Source organism: Lithobates pipiens, unplaced genomic scaffold (assembly GCF_037356315.1).
Source record: "Lithobates pipiens isolate NorthernLeopardFrog02 unplaced genomic scaffold, aLitPip1_a1.2 Scaffold_19, whole genome shotgun sequence".
In the NCBI taxonomy this organism is placed as follows: Eukaryota; Metazoa; Chordata; class Amphibia; order Anura; family Ranidae; genus Lithobates; species Lithobates pipiens.
In genome coordinates this window covers 414,240,433-414,262,967 of record NW_027507764.1, presented here as the reverse complement: position 1 = coordinate 414,262,967, position 22,535 = coordinate 414,240,433, and the positions used below count along the sequence as shown (strand labels likewise).

At 42.1% G+C, this 22,535-nt stretch overlaps 1 protein-coding gene across 1 annotated transcript in view; it reads left to right on the top strand.

Annotated features, from left to right (window-relative positions):
- Positions 1–22,535, top strand: part of EMILIN2 (elastin microfibril interfacer 2) — a 101,812-nt gene that overhangs the window by 43,762 nt on the left and 35,515 nt on the right. Inside the window, exons 3-4 of the mRNA XM_077492526.1 lie at positions 14,083–14,255; positions 19,826–21,700. Of these exons, the coding sequence (XP_077348652.1) occupies positions 14,083–14,255; positions 19,826–21,700 (2,048 nt within the window). The remainder of the gene's footprint in view (positions 1–14,082; positions 14,256–19,825; positions 21,701–22,535) is intronic.

Sequence of the window (22,535 nt, the reverse complement as noted above, 5' to 3'; positions counted from 1 at the left end):
AGTTCCCCATTAGGCTTGCTCCCCTTGTTATTGGCAGTGGGTGTATCCCAAGCCAATAACGGCCTGCTATTGGCTATAGAATCCACCCACTTTCAATCACTAGGACAGAGCAGACCTTATGGAGAACTAGTGTTTCTGCTTCCCTGTCGGGCTCCGCCCACTTCAGTGTTACGAGATGTCAGCTGTAAAGCTGACAGCATCCTTAACTAGTGACCAGGAGGGGGTAGTAGCAGCAAATATGCCGCTTTACAACAGCATGTACAGGGACAGGCAGCCAGGCACTCTACATTTTTAGAATCTATCTCTTAAAGGCTAGTTTCACCATTTAAAAAAAAGTAAATAAATGACATTTATTAAAAAAAAAATTTCAGGACAAAAGTTTGCATTTTATTTTTATAGGAGCCTGTATTGCACAGTGGATCACAAGTTCAATGTCAGGCTCTTGCACACTCTTCCTCCAGCAATCAGCCTGTACCTCTGTGCAGGTTGTCAGTTGTAGAGTGGGAGGAAGATTCAGTGGACTACGAGAATGGTGAGAGATTTCCTCTCACTTCCTGTTTTGGCTATGGGATAGCACATGATGGCACATCTCCTCAATAAGATACAGATGGAAAAATAAAACTGACAGGGCTTATAACCGTCCCTTACTCCATCCAGAATGAAAAAAAACAAGTTTTGCCTATAGTTCTAGTTTCAATTCTAAGTTCTGAACTTCCTTCAAGGGTTCTTTCACATCAGATACAATTGAAAACATATGTAATATTGTATATTGCCGTGCATTTTCAGTTGCATTGCAGTTGGTTTCATCAGGTCTCCATGCAGTTGACCTGAAGTGTAAATTTCTGTTTAATGCACCAAGAACTGCGGCATACAGTATATATTCAGATAAACTTGCACAAGTTGGCTTTGGTGAGAACATGCCTTGCTGACATGAATGGATTTTGAAAAGTACAGCACTGTTTCTCTGCATCTCAAAGTGGAACTAACTACATGGAACTGTATCTGGTGGGAATCCTACCTAAAGGTATTATTTCTTGCTATAAACTCCACTATTAGATATGGTAATAAACGCAAAGTATTTTATCCCTCTTTTGTGTCAAGCAGTGAACTGGATGAATTCCTACTGCACGGTGGAACACAGCAAATGAATGTGATGTAATGCAATCTGCAGCAGTTCCCCTGTGTGTGGGTATCATTGCTAGAAATATGTAAGCTGTTATATGTGAATTCCTTCCCAACACTGTAACAGGAGTGTCAAGCTGAGTTTTTGGAGTGATGCGTGTAAGAAATAAATGTGTAAAAACAAGGAACAATTGTGTTTTAGGTTTTTCTATACATTTTAACTTTTTCAAATAAAGTGGTTCTAAAGGCAGAAGGTTTTTTATCGTAATGCATTCTGTGCATTACGATAAAAAACCTTCTGTGTGCAGCAGCCCCCCTCATTCCACCTAATACCTGAGCCCATCTCTATCCAGTGATTTTGCATGAGAGACACAGCTGCCCAGGACTCTCCTACCTGATTGGTTAAAGCACATAGCGGGCACCATTGGCTCCCACTGCTGTCAAAGTCAGTGAGCCATTGAGGAGAGAGAGGGGGTGGGGCCAGGCTGCGGCTTAATATCTAAATGGCTACACAGAGCAGTGGCTCGGGTCCCCCCATAGCAAGCTGCTTGCTGTGGGGGAACTTGGCGGGAGGGAGGGGCCAGGAGCGCTGGCAAGGGACCCGAGAAGAGTAGGATCTGGGCTGCTTTGTGCAAAACCACTACACAGCTCAGATCAGTATAACATGTTTGTTATTTTAAAATTTAAAGTGGTTGTAAAGGCAGAAGGTTTTTTATCTTAATGCATTCTATGCATTAAGATAAAAAGCCTTGTGTGTGCAGCAGCAGCCCCTCCAGCCCCCCCTAACGCTTACTTGAGGTCCCTCTCTGGCCGTCCAAAGTTCTCCTTCCTGATTGACTGAGACAGAGCCGGGCATCATTGTCTCCTGCTGCTGCTGTAAATCAAAGTCAGCTAGCCAATCAGAGTAGAGAAGGGGTAGGGTCAGGTCGGGTTCCATGCCTGGATGGACACAGGGAGCTGTGACGGCTCATGTGCCCCCATAGCAAGCTGCTTAATGTGGGGACACTGTGGGAGGGTGGGGCCAAGATCACAGAAGCGGGAGGATCCGGGCTGCACTGTGCAAATCGACTGCAACAGACCAGGTAAGTAGGGATGAGCTCAGGCGTATTCACATGGACCACATGCTGAGCCCGCCAGGAAGTCGGCGCAGCGCTGTGCTAATCACAGGCAGTGAGACATTTCCCAATATTTGCAGCCGCACATTGGGGCAATGCCTCACTACCTGTGATTAGAACAGCGCTGCGCCGACTTCCTGGCGGGCTCAGCAAGTGGTCCATGCGAACACGCCTGAGCTCATCCCTACAGGTCAGTATAACACATTTGTTGTTTTTATAGGGAAAAAAAAAGCCTTTACGGTCACTTTAAAAAAACAAAACAAGGCTTTAGTATTGCTTTAAAGCGGAGGTCCACCCAAAAGTGGACCTTCCGCTCATTGGAATCCTCCCCCCCTCCGGCGCCACAATTGGCACCTTTCAGGGGGGAGGGGGTGCAGGTACCTGTACAGTACAGGTATCTGCACCCACTTCCTGGATAGCTCTCTGCGGAAAGGGGCGTAGATTACGCCCCTTTCCGAAAGTCCCCCGCTGCCTGCTGGCAAACACACAGATCCCAGAGGCAGCGGGTCCATCCTCATTGCACAGCGCGACTCGCGCATGCGCAGTAGGGAACCGGGAAATGAAGCCGAAAGGCTCCACTTCCTGATTCCCATACCCAAGATGGCAGCGGCAGCACCTGAGAGACGATCGAGAGATCGGCTTCAGGTGCCGACATCGCGGGCGCGCTGGACAGGTAAGTGTCACTATTTTAAAAGTCAGCAGCTGCAGTATTTGTAGCTGCTGGTTTAAAAAAAAAAAAAAACGCGGACTCCCGCTTTAATCATTCAGACTTAGCCAGGAATGTACCATTTTCAGAAGGAGGCTCGCAATGGCAGCCTGCATACATAAAGTGCAACAGTTTTAAAGTAAACCCGTCACACTGTGTTGAAACTGAATATATTTATAAATATCGTATTGCCCACCGAGGGAAGGAGGAGGGAAGCCACTGAGGATAAAGCCACTGATGCAGGGTGAAGCCACCAAGGAGGAACCGGCTGCCATAGAAAAAAAGGAGCCAAAACTGCTAGGGTGGGCGGTAAGTGGGGGGGACGAGCGACTGTTGGACTGAGCGACCGGGGGGGGGAAGCAACGGGTATCTTGTTTGCCATCCGGCCCCCCCCCCCCCAAAAAAAAATATACAGCACCAGCCGCCACTGGTTGTTAGACCAACTTCTGTCGGAAGTACAGCTGCACACACTGACCAAATGTCGGCCGATTCCTGTTGAACCAGCAGATACCAGCCGATATTCGGCCTTGTGTCCTTAGAGCTCTGCTTGTGAGAGTTTACAATCCAAGCACCAAAGAATGAACAAGAGAAAAATACTTTGTCTGCAATAGGACCTATTTACACCAATGTCTGCATACACAATGCTTTGGGGTTAATTCACTAGTAGAGCGGAGACTGCTTAAATAGGAACTTGAATTCTTACTTTGAAAAGTGATTGTAAATAAGGCTAACTTGTGTTTACTTTGAATGCTTCAATATGCGCAAGAGAAATGTAAAATAATTTTTGATAGCACATGATTAGCACACAACTGATTTTTGTTTCTGATGTGAAGGCAGCCTTCTGAAAGGTGATACTAGTGGAGGTTAGCCAGTTACTGGAGACCTGTAACATGATTATCTGAATCCTTGCACCGTTTCCTCAATGTCCGTAGTAGAAGGATTGTTGGAGTTTAGCAATGGCATCCGACTTTGTGTCTAGGCTGCTTCAGGAAGTATAAAAAAAGAACAGTCCTAGTTGGACCCATAGTAACCTACATATAGGATATTTCTGACGCTAAGCAAGAGTGAGAATAGTGAGACCAAGAAGACTGATCAGTGCAACAGAGGGGCCTAAATGTAAAATATTTACAATTCTCCTTCCACCCTATCCATCAAACCGCATATAACAAAACTGATATCTTGAGATATATTTAAAAAATTTATTTAGAGGCTATGAAAATTTAAGATCACCTTTAAGTCTTGACATTTTCCAAAGGTCAGGAATCTTCACTTAAACATATTTGTAAGAGAAATGGTGATTTTATTGGTAAAATGTTTATTCTTTATATCACATACAGCTGTATAAATAGAAAACATTATTCACAGGCAAATGATCAAAGCAATATAAGCACGGAATCTTTCGTCTGATAATCAGTGGTGTGTAAAGCATACATAAACACAATCAAAATAAAATAGCAGAAAATCTACAGTACTGCTAAGAGCCCTGTACAGTATTTCACAATAACTCATGAACACTACAGATTAGATAAACCAAATCTACTCTCATGCAAAACATTACATTTAACCTATAGGTGGCCTTTATACATGAAGGCGTTCGTTCCTTAAGCCTTTAACCACTTTAGGTCCACCCTATAGCAGTTTTACTGCTAAAGGACAACATCTCTGCACCGAATCACGTGTGTGTGTGTATATATATATATATATATATATATATATATATATATATATATATATATATATATATATATATATATATATATATATATGTATATAATGATCCAACCAGACTCTTCCAGGTAGGGGGCACGCTGTCCACCGCCACCTGACGATCATCAGACAGAGAGCCCGAATGAGGATCTGCCTGATGATCTGTCAGTGATGGCGAACCTTGGCACCCCAGATATTTTGGAACTACATTTGCCATGATGCTCAGCTACACTGCAGAGTGCATGGGCATCATGGAAAATGTAGTTCCAAAACGTCTGGCGAGCCAAGGTTCGCCATCACTGGTATGTAAACCAGGCAGATTGCCCTTCTGACAGGGTGGGGGTGGGGGGGGGAGGGATGAAATTCATGTCCTTGCAAAGGGAATAAATTCCATCTCTTCTCCTAGTAAAAGCACCTCCCACAGTACATATAAACAATGGTTAAGCGCAGTAAACCCTTTGATTATCCCTGATGTTAACCTCTTCTGAACCAGTGTCCTTTTTGAGAAAAAAGAACATACATTTTATTTGGGTAAATAGTCGCACGACCGCGCAATTGTCAGGTAAAGTAACACAGTGCCGTATTGCAAAAAATGTCCTGTCATGAAGGGGGGTAAATCTTCTGGAAGTCAAGTGGTTAATAAATTAATATCTGCTTAAAACAGAAATGTGCAAGTGCCACTAAAACCTTCACACATGGTTACCTATCACAGAACATCGTTTTATTTATATGGGCATTCTGAATGCCTTCTCATATCTCAAACTAGCCTCAGAATTACACAATCATAATTGTGTATTCAGAACATGCAGTGGTCAGATTAGAACCAAGTTGGTAGAACCATACTCAGTTATATTGCTACTTCTGTACTGATGCAACCAGAATCATAAACATATTAATTGAGGCAGAATCAGAACTACGCTGGCACAGAGACAAAAACCAGTTGCACAAGGCATAATTGGTAATGAAACCTCTATGAACATTGAAATGTAAATCAATCAGTGTGCCACTAAAGCAACTGCACAGGGAATGCAGGTACTGTAGCAGTGAAGGAGATTGGATTGCTTTGGTTGGCAGGGAGGCAACTTAAAACTTTTAGAATACATAAGGATGTATTGATGGCTGTCAACAGCGGGATTGCTGGGTGCCACCACTGCTAGGTCTGCCAACCTAGACCGTGACCTATGTCTGCTATGGTGAAATCCAGCCCTGAGGAGAGATCAGGCTTCAGGAATGCCTGTCATGACTACTCGTATTTAGATAGTAGTCATGGGAATTTGCAGCTGACTAACTAGTTCACTTAAATAGGTATATCCATTACTGTTCTACCCACATTGTTCTTACAGTTCTTTTGCATTTAAAGGAAACCTGTACAAATATAAATATGAAAATATGACACTACTGACCACTCTTCATGGACATGATAGTTCTCTAGCCTTCATATTGATGCAGTGGCTTTAATAATTCAGCCATTGACATGTGACAGTGTCTGTGTAAAGGCCACTCCCTAACCACTTTCTACTCTCATCTCCAATGTTCCCCCACTCTTCCTGCTATTTCATCCACCCTGTGCTTTAAAGTATGGCAGAGCATGGGACCTCCTCCCATGGTGAAGTGCTCGGACATGATGGCAAATCACTAGGCCCAGGCACTGTCACCACAATGCCCATATACAATATCTAATGCATATTCAAATTGGTTCACAACACTGGATAATTTTGTGGCTGCAATGGAGGAAGGAGTGGTTCCTGGAATAACGATTCCTGGGTTGGGAAAGCCTTTACACAGGCACAGTGTTACTTTGCTTTGAATGGACAAGTTGACAGTGTCTCTTTAAAGCTAAACTGACAAGCTTCCAACCTGGTCTTGGGCTAGTCATATGGTACTTGGCATTTGGTTCCTGCTCAGTGATTGTCCAAAGCCATCTCCAGTTGCCAGTTAGTTCTATCTGTTGCTTGTCTTTGGAATTATTACTAACATTTAAGAGGTAGTATTTTATCTACTGACAAACCGCATCTTCACCTAGACTTGTAATAATGAAAAAAACATGTTCACCTTTTGTGATCATTAGAATGGTGCAGTTTGGTGCAGCAGAAAATATTTGAAAAGCCTCTGTACATTTAAATTGGTAATACTTTGTTGAAAATGTGGCCCGCATAGCAGTCATGTCCACAAATTCCCAGTACACTACAAGTCAACGTAATATGAACTGACTACCACCATGATGCAGGTCAGATGTCATTTACAATGGCTTTCTTACGAGAACAAAAAAATTTGCTTTATGATCACACAAGTTTATTTCTGGCACGCACAAAGTTAGATAATTGGCTATATAAAGACGAGGTTAATTCACTTCAGACTTATGTGTAAAAATAATAAAGGTGGAGGATGAACTGTTAGCCCACACTTCTAGCATTAAGTTTCTAGCCTGTCCGTAATGTATACTACCTAAAGCTAAATGAATTATATTACTGCTTTGGTCATGCAGTGACAAGACCTGGAATAATTTACACAATTCTCTTTCCAAGTCTCATTTCCTTTTCTAGACATTGGGGTCATCTTACACTGTGTTTCCAAATGATCTTAGATGGCCATCATCACTGAATCAGCCAAGTAGAACAAGGAATCCTGTGCGCCAATGAATGTGATCTCTGATTAATTGGATATACTTTTTTCCAAACACTACAGACTTAACCTATAAGAAGGAAAATATATTCCAGATGTTAAACATTACCTAGGAATCATGGTATGACACAGCTACATTTCCCTGACAATACAATTTACATTCTCCTCAGGTCCATGAAAAGTCTTTTTTTTTTTTTTTTTAAACCTTGTATCAAAGTGTGTTGCTAAATTATATTTAAAAAAATAAGTGGTTATAGATAAAACGACATTTTACAAAAATGATATTTACATTTTAGGAAATTCACATTTGAAACTTAAAGGAGAAGTACATCCAAAGCTTGTTCAGCTGTACTACTCCTATCGATCACTGGAGCGCAGTTCATTCTGCACTTCTGTGATTAGTTTTCAGCAGGCAGCGGGCTGAAGCCCTCTGTTGGCTGACGTCACAGACCTTGTCCAGGCTTGCTTAAAGGGATTGTATTCCTTCCTGTTTTTTCAACTTGATGCATCCTATGCATTAAGGTGAAAAAGCACCTGGCGGTGACCGGCCCCCCCATTTTACTTATCTGAGCCCTGGAACTTGACCCGGCGGAGATGTGCTGTCTCTCTGCCCGGGGTTCTCAACTCTTGATTGGATAGATTGATAGCAGTGCAGCCATTAGCTCCCGCTGCTGTCAATCAAATCCAATGACCGGGGGGGGGCGGGGCCGAATCATACATTCGGCAGCTATGGATGAAGAATGCTGGACTTGGGAGCATGCCTGCAAGGTAACCCCCTCAGGAGAGTGCTTCTCCTAGGGGGTTATCTGATGTAGGGAGGAGCCACGAGAGCTGCCGGGGGAACCCAGAAGACAAGGTTTGGGGCCACTCTGTGTAAAACTAGCTGCACAGTGGAGGTAAGTATGATATGTTTGTTATTTTAAAGAAAACTAACCCTTACAATCACTTTAAGATCACAATGATGAAGTCGGGATCTGCTCACATGCCTCTCAGCGAGCCTCTGAGAGCCTAAGCTGGCCGCTCCCGCCCCCTTCACAGCCCAACGCTCTAGTGAGCAGGGGGTGGGGGGGCAGAGCAGACAGTGTTGACTGACTGTTACCAGCTCTCTGCTCAGGGAGCTCTGAGAACTCAGCGATCAGCGGTTCTCAGCCTTAGAGACGGCGGGGGGCAGATGCCACATCAGACCAATGCTGCATCCACATAGGTATGAACATGTACCATCGGAAACCATGTTAAATGGACTGTAGTGCATTTCTGCAAAATACAAACGAACCATAAAATGCATAGGTGTGAACCTAGCCTCAGTGGACTGTGGCTATGGCAAAGATATAAGGTCATTTATCTAAGCTCTGTGTAAGGAAATAAGACTTCTAACACACTTAAGGAAAAGGGAATAACGGGCACCTTACTAAGCTTGCCCTGCTGCATAATAGCCTAGTGAAGTGTAACATATACATTACTGAGCAATATAGATAGCACTGGTTCAAACAGGTGGTCCGGGACCACCATGTAAGAAAGGACAACAGGATCTCCCTAGGCTATTACAACTGGGAACTAAATCATTCAGGGAAAAAACAGACTGAATACTGGGTGTCCTGAGATGGAAAGAGGAAGTAGGAATGTAACGGGTCTATGTCCAATATTTTACGACAATGAACACTGTACACCAGCCTGCCCCTGGGAATACGTACCTGTAGTACTGAGCCCATGTGTCTGTGGTGGTTCATATACACTCACTGGCCACTTTTATTAGGTACACCTTTCAAGTAGCGGGTTGGACCCCCTATTACCTTCAGAACTGACTTAATTCTTCTTGGCATAAATTCAACAAGGTGTTGGAAAAACATTTCTCAGAGATTTTGGGCATATTGACATGATAGCATCACGCAGTTGCTGCAGATTTGTTGGCTGCACATCCATGATACAAATCTTCCATACCACCACATCCCAAAGATGCTCTATTGGATTAAGATCTGGTGAATGTGGAGGCCACTGGAGTACAGCGAACTTGTTGTCATGTTCAAGAAACCAGTTTTAGATGATTTGAGCTTTGTGACATGGTGCATTATTCTGCATCAAAAGATGGGTACACTGTAGTCTTAAAGGGATGGACATGGTCAGCAACAATACTAGGGTAGGACGTGGCATTTAAATGATGCTTAATTGGTACTAAGGGGTCCAAAGTGTGCCAAGGAAATATCCCCCCACACTATTGCACCACCAGCCTGAACCATTGATACAAGGCATGACGGATCCATGCTTTCATGCTGTTTACGCCAAATTCTGAGCCTACCATCTGAATGTCGTAGCTGAAATTGAGACTCATCAGACCAGACAATATTTTTCCATGCATTGAGTTGCTGCCGTGTGATTGGCTGATTAGAAATTTGTACTACCAAGCAATTGAACAGGTGTATCTAATATAGTGGCCAGTGAGTGTATATACAATAATAGTAATACATCTATAGAGCAGATAAACTTTTATGCAAAATTAGGAAACTGATGGTGTGGAGAAGGATATCATGCAGGTTTTATACTGCTTAACATGCATTTTGGCATCGGGTCAAGCTGTCCCCCTGGTTTAGGCCTCGACATATAACAAGCTCTAATTAGTAAGTAATTAGAATACACTAAAACAACTGGATTTCAGGCTGGAGTTGGGAACATACAGGTACAAGAAAATGACCCCATTATGGAATTCCTCAAGAGTTCATCAAATCAATTGTTTTTTTAGTGCAGGCATGTTCACTGTGATAATTTGTAGTGCAGGCATGTTCACTGTGATAATTTGTGTTTGCATTTTTTTTTGTCAGTTTATTAGGGCTAAAGCCAACCCTTTTTATTTTTGGATAGTGTTTGTTGCTGTCTGTGTCTCTGCTGGGGACAGTCACCCTCTTTGTCCTAGTGACTATGACCAATGATAGAAAGCAGACTGATAGAAAGTGATCTTTATCCCATTTTTTTTTTTTGCCGGAAAATTTTTGAAGATAAAGAAAAAAGGTTGCTATGGACAGGACATCAGTTAAGTCACTGCTGATGTCAAATCATCGGCAAAATAAAATGAAAGATAAAAGCCTCCAATGAGAAAAATGGCAGCAAAGGGGGTTAATTGGTCAACAGCTAGCAATCAGAATTAAAGTACAGTTTCCTAACTGACCCTAATATCTCCCTATGCGGTTTATCAGCTTTCCATACAACAGATTTAAAGTAATTTAATGTTGGCTGTTATATGCCACTCCTTTTATATTAAGGGGCTGGTTTAATCAAAAATCCCCTTTATTGGCCCTTCCAAGCCTGTTGGTCATGGATCAAAGGCCGTGCAGTGCATCGTGACTTTAAAGAAAAATTGGATAGATAGTCATCCCTACTACAGTCATCTTTACTGGTTCCCATGCTGAGCAACTGCCCTGCTGCATCCTGAACACAGGAGGTTGGTCACTGGGCATGGGTGCCATTCAGAGAATACTTTTCTTCAATGAATGCAATGCATTCTTTGATTGGACAAGGTGGAGACAAGCCTACCATGCCTCTTCATCTCAACCAATCAGAGAACACTGCATTTATTGAGAAAATGCAAAGTAATCTCTGAATGACACCCATTCCAGTGGCTAACTTCCTCTGTTTCCAATGCCACAGGGCAGTCACTCATCATGAGATCCAGACAATAGTGGAGTAGTGATGTCTACTACAGTGATTTCCACTTTCTAGAGCAGGGATATGCAATTAGCGGACCTCCAGTTGTTGCAAAACTACAAGTCCCATCATGCCTCTGCCTCTGGGTGTCATGCTTGTGGCTGTCAGTCTTGCTATGCCTCATGGGACTTGTAGTTCTGCAACAGCTGGAGGTCCGCTAATTGAATATCCATGTTCTAGAGGCATCCTACAGGTATAGTATATGCAGAGTTACATTGCTCCTAGATGTCTGCTTTAAGGCAGGGCTTTAAACTTTTAAAAAGGACTTCAAAATCATTATAAAATAGAACACATAAACAATATTCTTGGAAAAAGATAGGTGGATATTGGGACTAATGTATGATATATAAACTAGAGGAGGAAGGAGTGGAGGGGTTGCCCACACCAATAAAATGTGTTTCAGCAATCAATTTTCGAATGTCTTTCAGGCAGCTGTTTAGTTGCTACTGCATCACATACTTATTTTTCTTTTACTTTTTTACTACTTACCACTACTTCTGATATATCATAAATGTACGATTGTACGTTGTAGTATCTGAGTTCGCTATTTTCCTGTTATCGGTGTGGAGAACCAGTTGACGTTTTGCATACCGGTACTTGTTTGCTCATTCTCTTGGGTTTGAACTTATGAGACTTTTCATACTTTTGGTTCCCGTGATAAGATTTCCATGTTTTCATTTCCTGCTTTCTTTGGTTTTCAATGCACACAGTGATGCATGCTTCTATTCTATTACAATGGCAAAATTCACATTACAACCTATTCCAACCCACAAATCTAAAGCCTTGGAAAATGGCAATGCACTAGAGTCCTCAAAGGAAGCATGTACATGTCAACAGAGACCCATTAGTCGCCAAAATTGCCAAAAAAAAGACAGCATAGAAAAACATATTGATCTACCAAATAGGTTTTGGTTTTGTACAATTGATTTTAACTCAATAGGGGCCTCTTTTCACTTTTTAAAAACACATATTTTTCTTTCTTTTCTTCCCAGTTTATATGCATTTGCCTTTTTTTTTTATTTTGCTGGTCCATTGAAAACAATAAATATTTATCTTTTAAAAAATGGAGAGAGGGGGCTGCAGGCTACATTTGGCTAAATCCCACAGAGCTGAATTGATTAAGCTGTACCATTAAATATATTAGTAAAGATTTTCCTTTGCTGATTCTGTGCATTTTTTTTTTTTTCACCAAACCACAGGAAAACTGTAACAATGGAAACTGATCCTAAAAGGCTGTGCTTTGTAAAATAATTTTTCTAGACATCCACAGTAATGTATTCATTAAGGAAAATCTGTCATTGTTAAAGGAAGGGGGCAGCTATTGGGGATCTGCCCTAATATTAGTTACCTGGTTGCCATGCTGATGTTCTGACTTTAGTGCTTTCTAAAGTATTTTAGTTTTCTGACACTTATTTTTAACGTTTCTTCCGAGTCTGTAACATAAAGTATTGACGTAGAACTACAGGCAAAACTTTTCTTTTTCATTTTGGATAGAGTAAGGGAGTGTTTTATTTATATATATATATATATATATATATATATATATATATATATATATATATATACCCCTTTCAGATATTTTTCCGCCATCTGTGTCCCATTGCAGGGATTTTCCTTCACTTCCTGTCCCATAGCTAAACAGGAAGTGAGATAAGATCCCTGCAAATTAAGGGAATTCCTTGAGGACCTCCAGGTCAGCAGAACTAGTGTTCCCATTGGAAGATTTTCTTTTACTTTTAACTTTCAATGTGCATTACGCAAAGTGAGGAAGGGCTCAGGGGTACGCTGCGTATGGAGTGCAGGGTTCAGGGGTGCTCTACGTGCAGGGTTCAGGGTTTGCGCTGGGTGCAGGGTTCAGGGGTGCCCTGCGTGCAGGGTTCAGGGGTGCGCTGCGTACAGAGTGCAGGATTTAGGAGGTCATTATACACAGGGTTCAGAAGGTCTTTATGCACAGGGTGCATGGTTCTGGAGAGCACTAGGTACAGAGTGCAGGGCTCTAGAATGTGATAAGAACAGGTTGCATGGTTCTGGTGTTCATTACGTACAGAGTACATGGTTGTGGAGTGCGTTATGTGCAGCGTTCTGGAATGTGTTATGTGCCGTGTAGGGTTCAGGAGAGCGCTAGGTACAGAGTGCAAGGTTAGAGAGTGCTAGGTACAGAGTTCATCCATCCACATCTGACTACTGCACCCCTCCTCCACTATAACCTCTTCACCCCCCTCCCCCAACACAATCCCCTCACCACTGCCCTCATCTTTGCCCACCCCCCTTCCCTAAAGCTCCACCATCTTTCACATGGTTACCTTTCCAAAAGCACCTTTCTGCAGCTTGCTCTACTACCTACCGCAGACACAGCTTCCTTTTTAGTGCACACTCCTTTTCAGTTCCCAAACTTCCCGACCAGGTAATAATTAAGGATCATGGTGCAGCTCAACAAGTGCTGCCACTCCGTCCACCCTTGAACACATTGTACGCTGCCACCTGCACTTGTCCTGACTCCAAGTGCAGAGCAGAGAAGCTGTTGTAGGGGCTGCAGGAGAGCTGTTGCTTTCACTTCAAATACAGTAGCTGAGCTTCTGTGTTTACATGTGAAAGTGATGATTAGTGAGCATAGGGCTACCACCAGACTGAAAACAAACCCTGGGTATGTGAATGGACAGATGGAAACGTAAGATCGTTAGAGACGAGGACAGGCTAGGGCGGACAGACTGGTGGAGGTGGTGTAAGGCAAGTGAGGCGACAAATATGACTGCAATAGGGAGATACTGTATGGCAGATGCATGGAAGTTAGCATTTAATGAACAAATGGGGTGGTGCATGACAAAGCCCCTGTATATGGAACAAAGGTGAAAATGAGAGAAAGTCCTTCTATTCTCTGGGACTGTTGGGAGGTATGAAACTGGTGTCTGAAGCATAAAGAATTGGGACATCTTTGCAGTGTAAATTAAAACTCAACCACGCATAGAAAATTTTCCATTCGCATATTTGTGACCAAATGTTTGAATTTGATATATATTGTGTGTATGGATAGATAGATAAAATGAATGTATATGTTTGGCATTTAGATAATTTTACAGAAATTGTAGCTAACCGTATTTTATATGTTTTCCTTTTTAGGTATAAGGTAAGCTTCAGGCCGAGGTATGTAACATCCTATAAAGTGGTTACAGAGCTAGAGTGGAGGTGTTGTCCAGGTTTTAAGGGTCACGACTGCAATGAGGCACCTGCAGACAAGTCAAAGCTGACTCCTATACAGACACCTCGACCGAGTGGGGGAAAGAAGGAAACAGGTGAGATTGTAGTTTTTTGGACTGCTATTTTCTAACCAGACTTAAAGGAAAACTGTCAGGACAGGATCATTTGATTTACCGGATGACCCCATAAATCTTATTCCCTGCTCTAATAAATGGCTGACTACACATGTTAGCCATTTCCTACAAGAAAATGAACATCATTCACTTGTAAATGAATGTTGATGCAGTAGCATTTCTTATTATAACACTGATATTTGTTCAGGTGATATAATAAAGGCTGATCCTCCCTTTACAAACCAGTTAATGCAGAGAATGCTTTGAAGCATGTATCCGTTTCTTCACAACAAAGTCTACAAAAATTTCTGTTAAAATCTTGCTACGTATGTTTGTTTGTTTTTTTTGTTTTGTTTTTTGTTTTTTTCCCTCAACAATTTAGGTGCCCATTGCCGCCACTTTCAAATGCTCAGCCAGCAATGGTAGTTCCCATATTTCTATCTTTCCTCACAGGTTCACTTCAGTAGGAGGTGCATATAAATATTCATATTTCAATGTTACTAAAGCTTCCTCCCACCATCACATCAGATAGCGTTTTCCTAAAATGAAAACCCTATACATTCCTTTTTTTACTGCAGTTTTCAGACTGGTTTGGTGATATCATAAGTCTTTGTACGTCTTCCTTTGGCAGAGGTGGGCTGCCCTCCCTCTTGGACTGAGTGGCATTCACGTTATAACTTTGAAGCACCACTTAATTCAGGAATCCTATAACCCCCTTATGCATGGTGATTCCCCATCCTCCTTTTCCTCATCCTGGATCCAAAGGAAATTGGTCAAATTCTGGCAGACATCATTCAACCAAGAAGTTAAGCAGCACTGGACCTCAAAACAATAAGTCTATAGGGGACTGTCCATAACTTAGTGAAAATGATGACAATTGGATTTTTTTTAATATACAGTACTTAAATAAATGCAAGGCACTGAATAAAAAAAAACTTTGGGTTTAAAAGAATTCCTGTGCCAGTAACACTGGTAAAACTGTGGAAGCACATAGCTGTTGTCTCTCTTGTAATGCAGAATCATTGCTTGGCTGCTATATACAAAAAACATATTTTTAATAGCCCAAAATCTGATTTAAAAAATAAAATGTATTGAGAACCAGTAAAATGAAGTCTTAAATGTTATAAATTCTGCAGAACAAGGATGTGTTAAATTGTGCTTCGGTTACTCGCCCTGCATTTTATCAAAACTTTTCTAGGGCCCCACCTATTCAGTACAGCTGGCTCATTATGGAAAGTTCCATGACGACTAATAGATTTCAATTAAGACACACGAGATCGATCACATATTCTTGCAAGACTTGTTACAGGGGCCTGCCAAGCTTACTGATAGCACAAAATAATCATAATAAATGGGCAGATAATCCCTATTACAAATGTTTTTTTCCTTTTTGTCAGAAAAAATTAATTTTGACAATCCATTTAATCCATGGAAAAATATGAGTAGGAAGGATTTTTACTATAAAAAGGGTACATATTATTATTTAAAAAGGAAAGAGCAACAGGCGGGACTTTATATGAAGCACACGGGGGCAGAAGCAAGAAAGTTTGGTAAAAATGTTTTTGGTAAAAAACAAGTTTTTAATAAATACAGGTAATCATATATTTACATGTTATTGCACAGTCATAAATTAGTATTCTCTATTTCATCAATATATACACATTCCAACAAGGACTTAATAGTAAACATATGAAGAGTTGAGTGTTCAATAAACACAATTTATATATGAATACGTGACACATTGAAGCGTCATTTAACCACTTGAGATCCGCACTATAGCCAAATGACGGCTACAGCGCGGATCTCCTTTGCCGGGACTACGTCTATTGACGTAGTCCCGTGCACGAGCGGCCTCCGCGCCCCTGGAGGGGCGCGCGCGGCGCGCTCTGTGATCGGCGAGTCCATGAGACTCGCATGATCACCGATCCGTGCAAGGGGTCGATCCCGACCCCTTATCACGTGATCAGCTGTCAGCCAATGACAGCTGATCATGTAATATAACGGAGCCGGTAATCGGCTATTATTCCTCCTCGCGCTGACAGCCGATCACCGGCGGCCGTGATCGGGACATCAGTCCCGATCACGGCCAGCCCTGCTAGTGCCCACCTGCCCCCTGCCAGTGCCCACCTGCCCCCTGCAGTGCCAAATGTTTAAAAAGTAAGTGCCACCCAGCAGTGCCCACAGTGCCACCCAGCAGTGCCACCCACAGTGCCACCCAGCAGTGCCCACAATCTGCCTCAAAGGTGCTGCACCCCAGTGCCACTTATCCGTGCCCATCAGTGTCATCTACCAGTGCCCAGCAGTGCCGCCCATCAGTGCCACCTATCAGAGCCACCTATCAGAGTCACCTATCAGTGCCACCTATCAGTGCCCATCAGTCCCATCTATCAGTGGTACCTATCAGTGCCCATCCGTGCCACCCATCCGTGCCACCCATCTGTGCCCCTCTTTGCCCATCAGTGCCGCCTTATCTGTGCCCATCGGTGCCGCCTTATCTGTGCCTATTAGTGCCGCCTTAACTATGCCTATCAGTGCCCACCAGTGCAGCCTATCAGTGCCCACCAATGCAGCCTATCAGTGCCCACCAGTGCAGCCTATCAGTGCCGCCTAATCAGCGCACTTCAATGAAGGAGAAAAATGACCCGTTTGCAAAATTTTATAACAAACTATTAAACATGATTTTTTTTTTTTTTGCATCTTTTTTTGTTTGTTTAGCAAAAAATAAAACTCCGAGCTGTAACTAAATACCACCAAAAGAAAGCTCTATTTGTGGGAAAAAAATGATAAAAATTTCATTTGGGTACAGTGTTGTATGCCCGCGCAATTGTCATTCAAAATGCATCAGCGCTGAAACCTGAAAATTGGTCTGGGACTGAGGGGGGTTTAAGTGCCCAGTAAGCAAGTGGTTAAAAAACACAAAAATAAGAGGACAAAAAAATCAAGAAGGAACGTTCATGCTTTGTTGAAAATTGTATACACAAAACGGCAGTTGAAAGCTCTACGCGTTTCGTGACCTTATAGCCACTCGTCAGGAGAAACACCGTAGTGGTAGCCTATGAATAGAGTAAACAACCATATTTTAATAAAAATAAAAAAAAGGGAGATAGACAAATGTACAGACATGGAGAACCCCCCACAAATGCACATTCGACCCACAGACTTACATATATATATCTGCGCAGAGGCAGCACCGCACACCAAGAGTCGGGCCGGCCCAAAAATGCCACGGACCGGGCCTGAGGGAGCACGCCCGGGCGACAACAAAAACGCACAAACAACACCCCCGGCAGGTTGATGTGTGGGATGTGGCTGGAATTTGGTGTTAAAAATGGGGTGACCTTCAGGGGGGGACCTATGGAAATTAAGCGATTAGTGTTAATGTGTGTTAAAATGTGTGTAAGAAGTTAAAAAAGGGTGTAAACTAAAAGAAAAATAATCTTTTAGTTTACACCCTTTTTTAACTTCTTACACACATTTTAACACACATTAACACTAATCGCTTATTCTCCATAGGTCCCCCCCTGAAGGTCTTTTGAAATGAACGGACTTGCCCACACACGGAGTAAAGTCCGTTCATTTTGACCGTGGCTCCAGGGAGGTGGAACTAGCGAAGGAAGTCCATGTCGCTGCTTCCATCGGTGAGATTGACACCTCGCTGGCCCCGTCACCTGGTATGGATTTATAGGGGAACCCCTACGCCGCAAAAACAGTGTGGGTATCCCCCAAAGTCCTTAGCAGACCCTTATCCGAGCACGCAGTCCGGCCGGTCAGGAAAGGGGGTGGGGAAGAGTGTGCGCCCCCCACCTGAGGCGTACCAGGCCACGTGCCCTCAACGTGGGGGATGCTTTGGGGAAAGGGGGGCCCTGCGGCCCCCCCACCTCAAAGCACCTTGTCCCCATGTTGATGAGGACAAGGGCTCTTCCCAACAACCCTGGTCAGTGGTTGTCAGGGTCTGTGGGCGGGGAGCTTATAGGTGTCCGGGAGCCCCCTTTAATATGGGGCCCCCAGATACCGACGGCCCACCCTATGTGAATGAGTATGGGGTACGATGTACCCCTACCCATTCACCTGGTGAAAAAAGTGTAAATAAAAAAACACAACACAAGTTTTTAAAATAATTCATTACACAGCTCCGGTGGTCTTCTCTTCTTCCGTCTTGGGGGGTCTTCTCGCCGGACTCCTCCGCTATCTTCTGCTCTTTTGCTAGCTCTTTTACTAGTGGAGGAGTCGGCTTTCATCTTCATCATCGTGGCCGTCCGGGGGTCTTCTTCCGACTTCAGGGTCTTGTCTCATTCACATAGGGTGGGGGGCCGGTATCTGGTGACCCCTTATTAAAGGGGGCTCCTGGATTCCGATAAGCCCCTCGCCCGCAGACCCCAACAACCAACGGCCAGGGTTGTCGGGAAGAGACCCTTGCCCTCATCAACATGGGGACAAGGTGCTTTGGGGTGGGGGGCCGTAGGGCCCCCTTTCTCCAAAGCACCCCCCCATGTTAAGGGCATGTGGCCTGGTATGGCTCAAGAGGGGGGGCGTTTGCTCGTCCCCACCCCCTTTTCTGACCTGCCGGGCTGCATGCTCGGATAAGGGTCTGCTATGGACTTTGGGGGGACCCCAACGCCATTTTTTCGGCGTAGGGGTTCCCCTTTAAATCCATACTAGGTGATGGGGCTAGTGAGGTGTCAATCTCGCCGATGGATGCGGCGACATTGACTTCCTTTGCTAGTCCCGGCTACCTGGACCCGCGTTCAAAATGAATCGACTTTACTCCATGTGTGGGCAGGTCCGCACGTTTGGAAAGTCCGATCGTGTGTACACGGCATTACAAGTCACATGACACTGGGGAGAGAAAATGGCTAATTGGGCCCAATTTGCACAATTTCACTTAGTTGTACTCACTTTTGTTGCCAGCGGTTTAGACATTAATGGCTGTGTGTTGAGGTATTTTAAGGGGACAGCAAATTTGCCTTGTTATACAAGCTGTAAACTCGCTACTTTACATTGCAGAAAAGTGATATTTATACAGTGTTGTCACATGAAAAGATATAATAAAATATTTACAAAAATGTGAGGGGTGTACTTACTTTTGTGAGATACTGTGTGTGTGTGTGTAAATATAAATAAATAAATAAATAAATAAATAAATTAATATATATATATAATTATACACTGTATGTATGTGTGTGTGTGTGTGTGTGTGTGTGTGTATATGTATGTATGTATATATTATTATACACTGTGTGTATATGTGTGTGTATACATATAAATAATATGTATGTGTATGCCATTTTAGGGTTAGCTTTTCTTCTTTTACTGTTTTATTTTTTTCACTGTATGCCACATTTAGAACAAGGCTTACATGGACTTTGAAAACAAAATAATTGCATGTGTGCCACTGTGCTAGTGGGGAACAGATATACTTGTGGTACAGCGTCTTGCTTTTTCTCTATCAATGTTCAGCAGGTTTATTCCGGTTTGCATCTACATAATTAACAAATATGTAAAGTTTTGTTTTTTTTAAGTTTTAATTAAGCTTATATTTTTTCATTTTATAGACCCAAATGGACAACCGCAAAAAGCTCAAGACTCCAAGCGAGAGTTTCAAGAATTGAATGAAGCACAAGAGAAAAAAATTCAGGGTCTTGAAGAAGAGGTACTTCGACTCACACAGACTATGATCGATCTACAAACGTCTGTGTCAGGAGTGAATGAAAACTTAAAGATAACTGTTCAGGAAGACGTCAGTAAGTTTTTAAATACATGGTTAAACAACTTGGCACCAACTGCTAGTGCCACCGGTGGCAAGACAGAATTCTATTTGCCTGGATTTTCTGGGAGTGCTGAGAGAGAGGATGGGACAAAAGATATCGTTTCTGAACTAACAACTGCCCGACAAGAACTGCAGACAAAGTCTGAACAAATTGAGGACCTGACCAGAAAAATCAATTTGTATGAGGAACGATTAATTGAACTAGAGAAAGTATCCCATGGACCAATAGGAACAGCATCTAGTGTTAATGTGCATCAGGCAGACCTAGATGACAAACTAGAAGCCCTGAGAAATGAGATGATGGAGGGTATGGACCGGAAAATGGCTGATCTCAAGAACTCTTGCGAATATAAATTAATAAACATTCAACAGCAATGTGAGGAGAATGAGAATAGCTGTTCAGGAGTAAAAGAATTTGTTTTGGAAAAAGACACAGAACTACAGAATCAAATAAACAAGTTGAAATCTCAAATGGAGACTGCGCCAAATGGCAGTTCAGGTTGTTGTAAGAATGTTGGTTTTGATGCCACTCTTAAGGATCTGAATGAAAAAGTTGAAAGAATTGCTGATGCTCATCGAGCCCTTAATTTCCGAATAGACAATGAAGTGCAGCATCTTAATCTTCCACAACCAGACCAGTCATGGAATGAAAGATTAAATGACTTAGAGTTTAAAGTAAATGTCACAGAGAAAAACGCAGAGGAACACTGCTTTTACATTGAGGACACACTGAGAGGTTTAATCAATGCTAGCACAGAAGATATGAACAGTCTAATTGACCAAAAATTCCAACTCCTTGAGAATAGGCTGGATGAACTCGGCAATAATCATGCTTCTTTTGATTCCAGGCATTCATTTCCTGATACAGTTCTAGAAGACCTTGATGACTTAAAAGATACTGTAAAAAGGCTTGACACTGAGCTCAAAACAGCACTATTTGGCAAGAATGGTTACCTAAATAACAAGGAGGGTGATGGCAGTTATCAAGTCTTAGTTCAGACCCAGTTGAGCAATTCTGTTTTCTTAAAGTCACTGATTGATACAATGAATGAAAAATTTGAACATCTCCAGAACAAGACATCGGATCTGGAAGCCATACATAGTGAACTTGGCCAGGTTAAATTTGACCTTTACAAAATTGAGGACAATGTTGATTTATTAAATGAAAGATTTAACTCAATGGAAGACCAGATGAAGAATTTGGACTCTACTGTTAAGAACACTCAGCTTGGTCTTTCTGCAAAAGTAAATGTTACAAACCTTAACGATATTTCAGACACTTTTGTGAATGGCAAGTGTTGCGGTGACCTGCAGGACAAGTTTGAAGTATTAAAGCATAACCTAACTACTGACAAAGGCAAATGTACAGATAACACTCAGGGAATCCAAACAGAGATTGCTAATGTTGATGCCAGAGTTTCTAAGCTGGAAAGTGTGTGTGGAAAGCTGGATACAATTTCTGGTAGCCTGCAACGAATTAAAGATGGGCTTAACAAACATGTTACCAGTTTATGGAACTGTATACACAACATCAATGGGACAATAAAGTCACATTCCAAGGACATTTATGGCCTTAAGAATTCAGTCCAGGTGTTTCAAACTCAGATCACCAATATTGCTACTGATCTGCAGGATCTTATTAAGCATCGGCCTGGGGAAGGTAATAATTAGCATCACTAATTCAAAAAGGAACATATCCTTTTGTAAATGTTGGCTTTGGCTTATAATAACTATCATTTTGCCAGTATTGGGTCTAGTTTATAACATGCTCACTCTTTTAGAAAGAAATGTCCGGTTTGCCTGTTTTGTTAAACTTGTCTTCTACTGAAAGTTGCTAATGTTTGTATGAACAAACCTTAAACTCGTTAATCCTTTTTTTATTAACTGTAAAGAAAAAAATTCCCTATGGGGGATTGTATGGGTGGATGTATATTTAAGGGGAAAAAAGTATCAGAGTATGTAAGAGTTAAATCTTTATTATTACAACATCACGTTATACAAATTACAGTGTTAAATGTTCATAAAAGCATAAGATATCAATTACACATACACTTGCTTTTACATTTGCTTTGTTTGTTGGATCACTCATAGACTCCAAAAGGGGTCATATACTTGATGTGATCATACAAAATCCCAACATGTTTCGGAAAAAGGGGGGAATGGGGATAACAGTATTCCCTTCCTTTCTCAGGGGTTTAAGCAAAGGCACGCTTTATAGAGTCTAGTAAAGAAAAAGATTATGTAAATGGATAATAAAATATACATATTCACTTAATAAAAAAGTGTTGGATGAGCATAGCGGAAACTATATTTATGTCTTATGCTTTTATGAACATTTAACACTGTAATTTGTATAACATGATGTTGTAATAATAAAAATGTAACTCTTACATACTCTGATACTTTTTCCCTTAAATATACCTCCACCCATACAATCCCCCATAGGGCATTCTTTTCTTTACAAATTTGTTAATATGGGATGTTTAAGGAGTGCT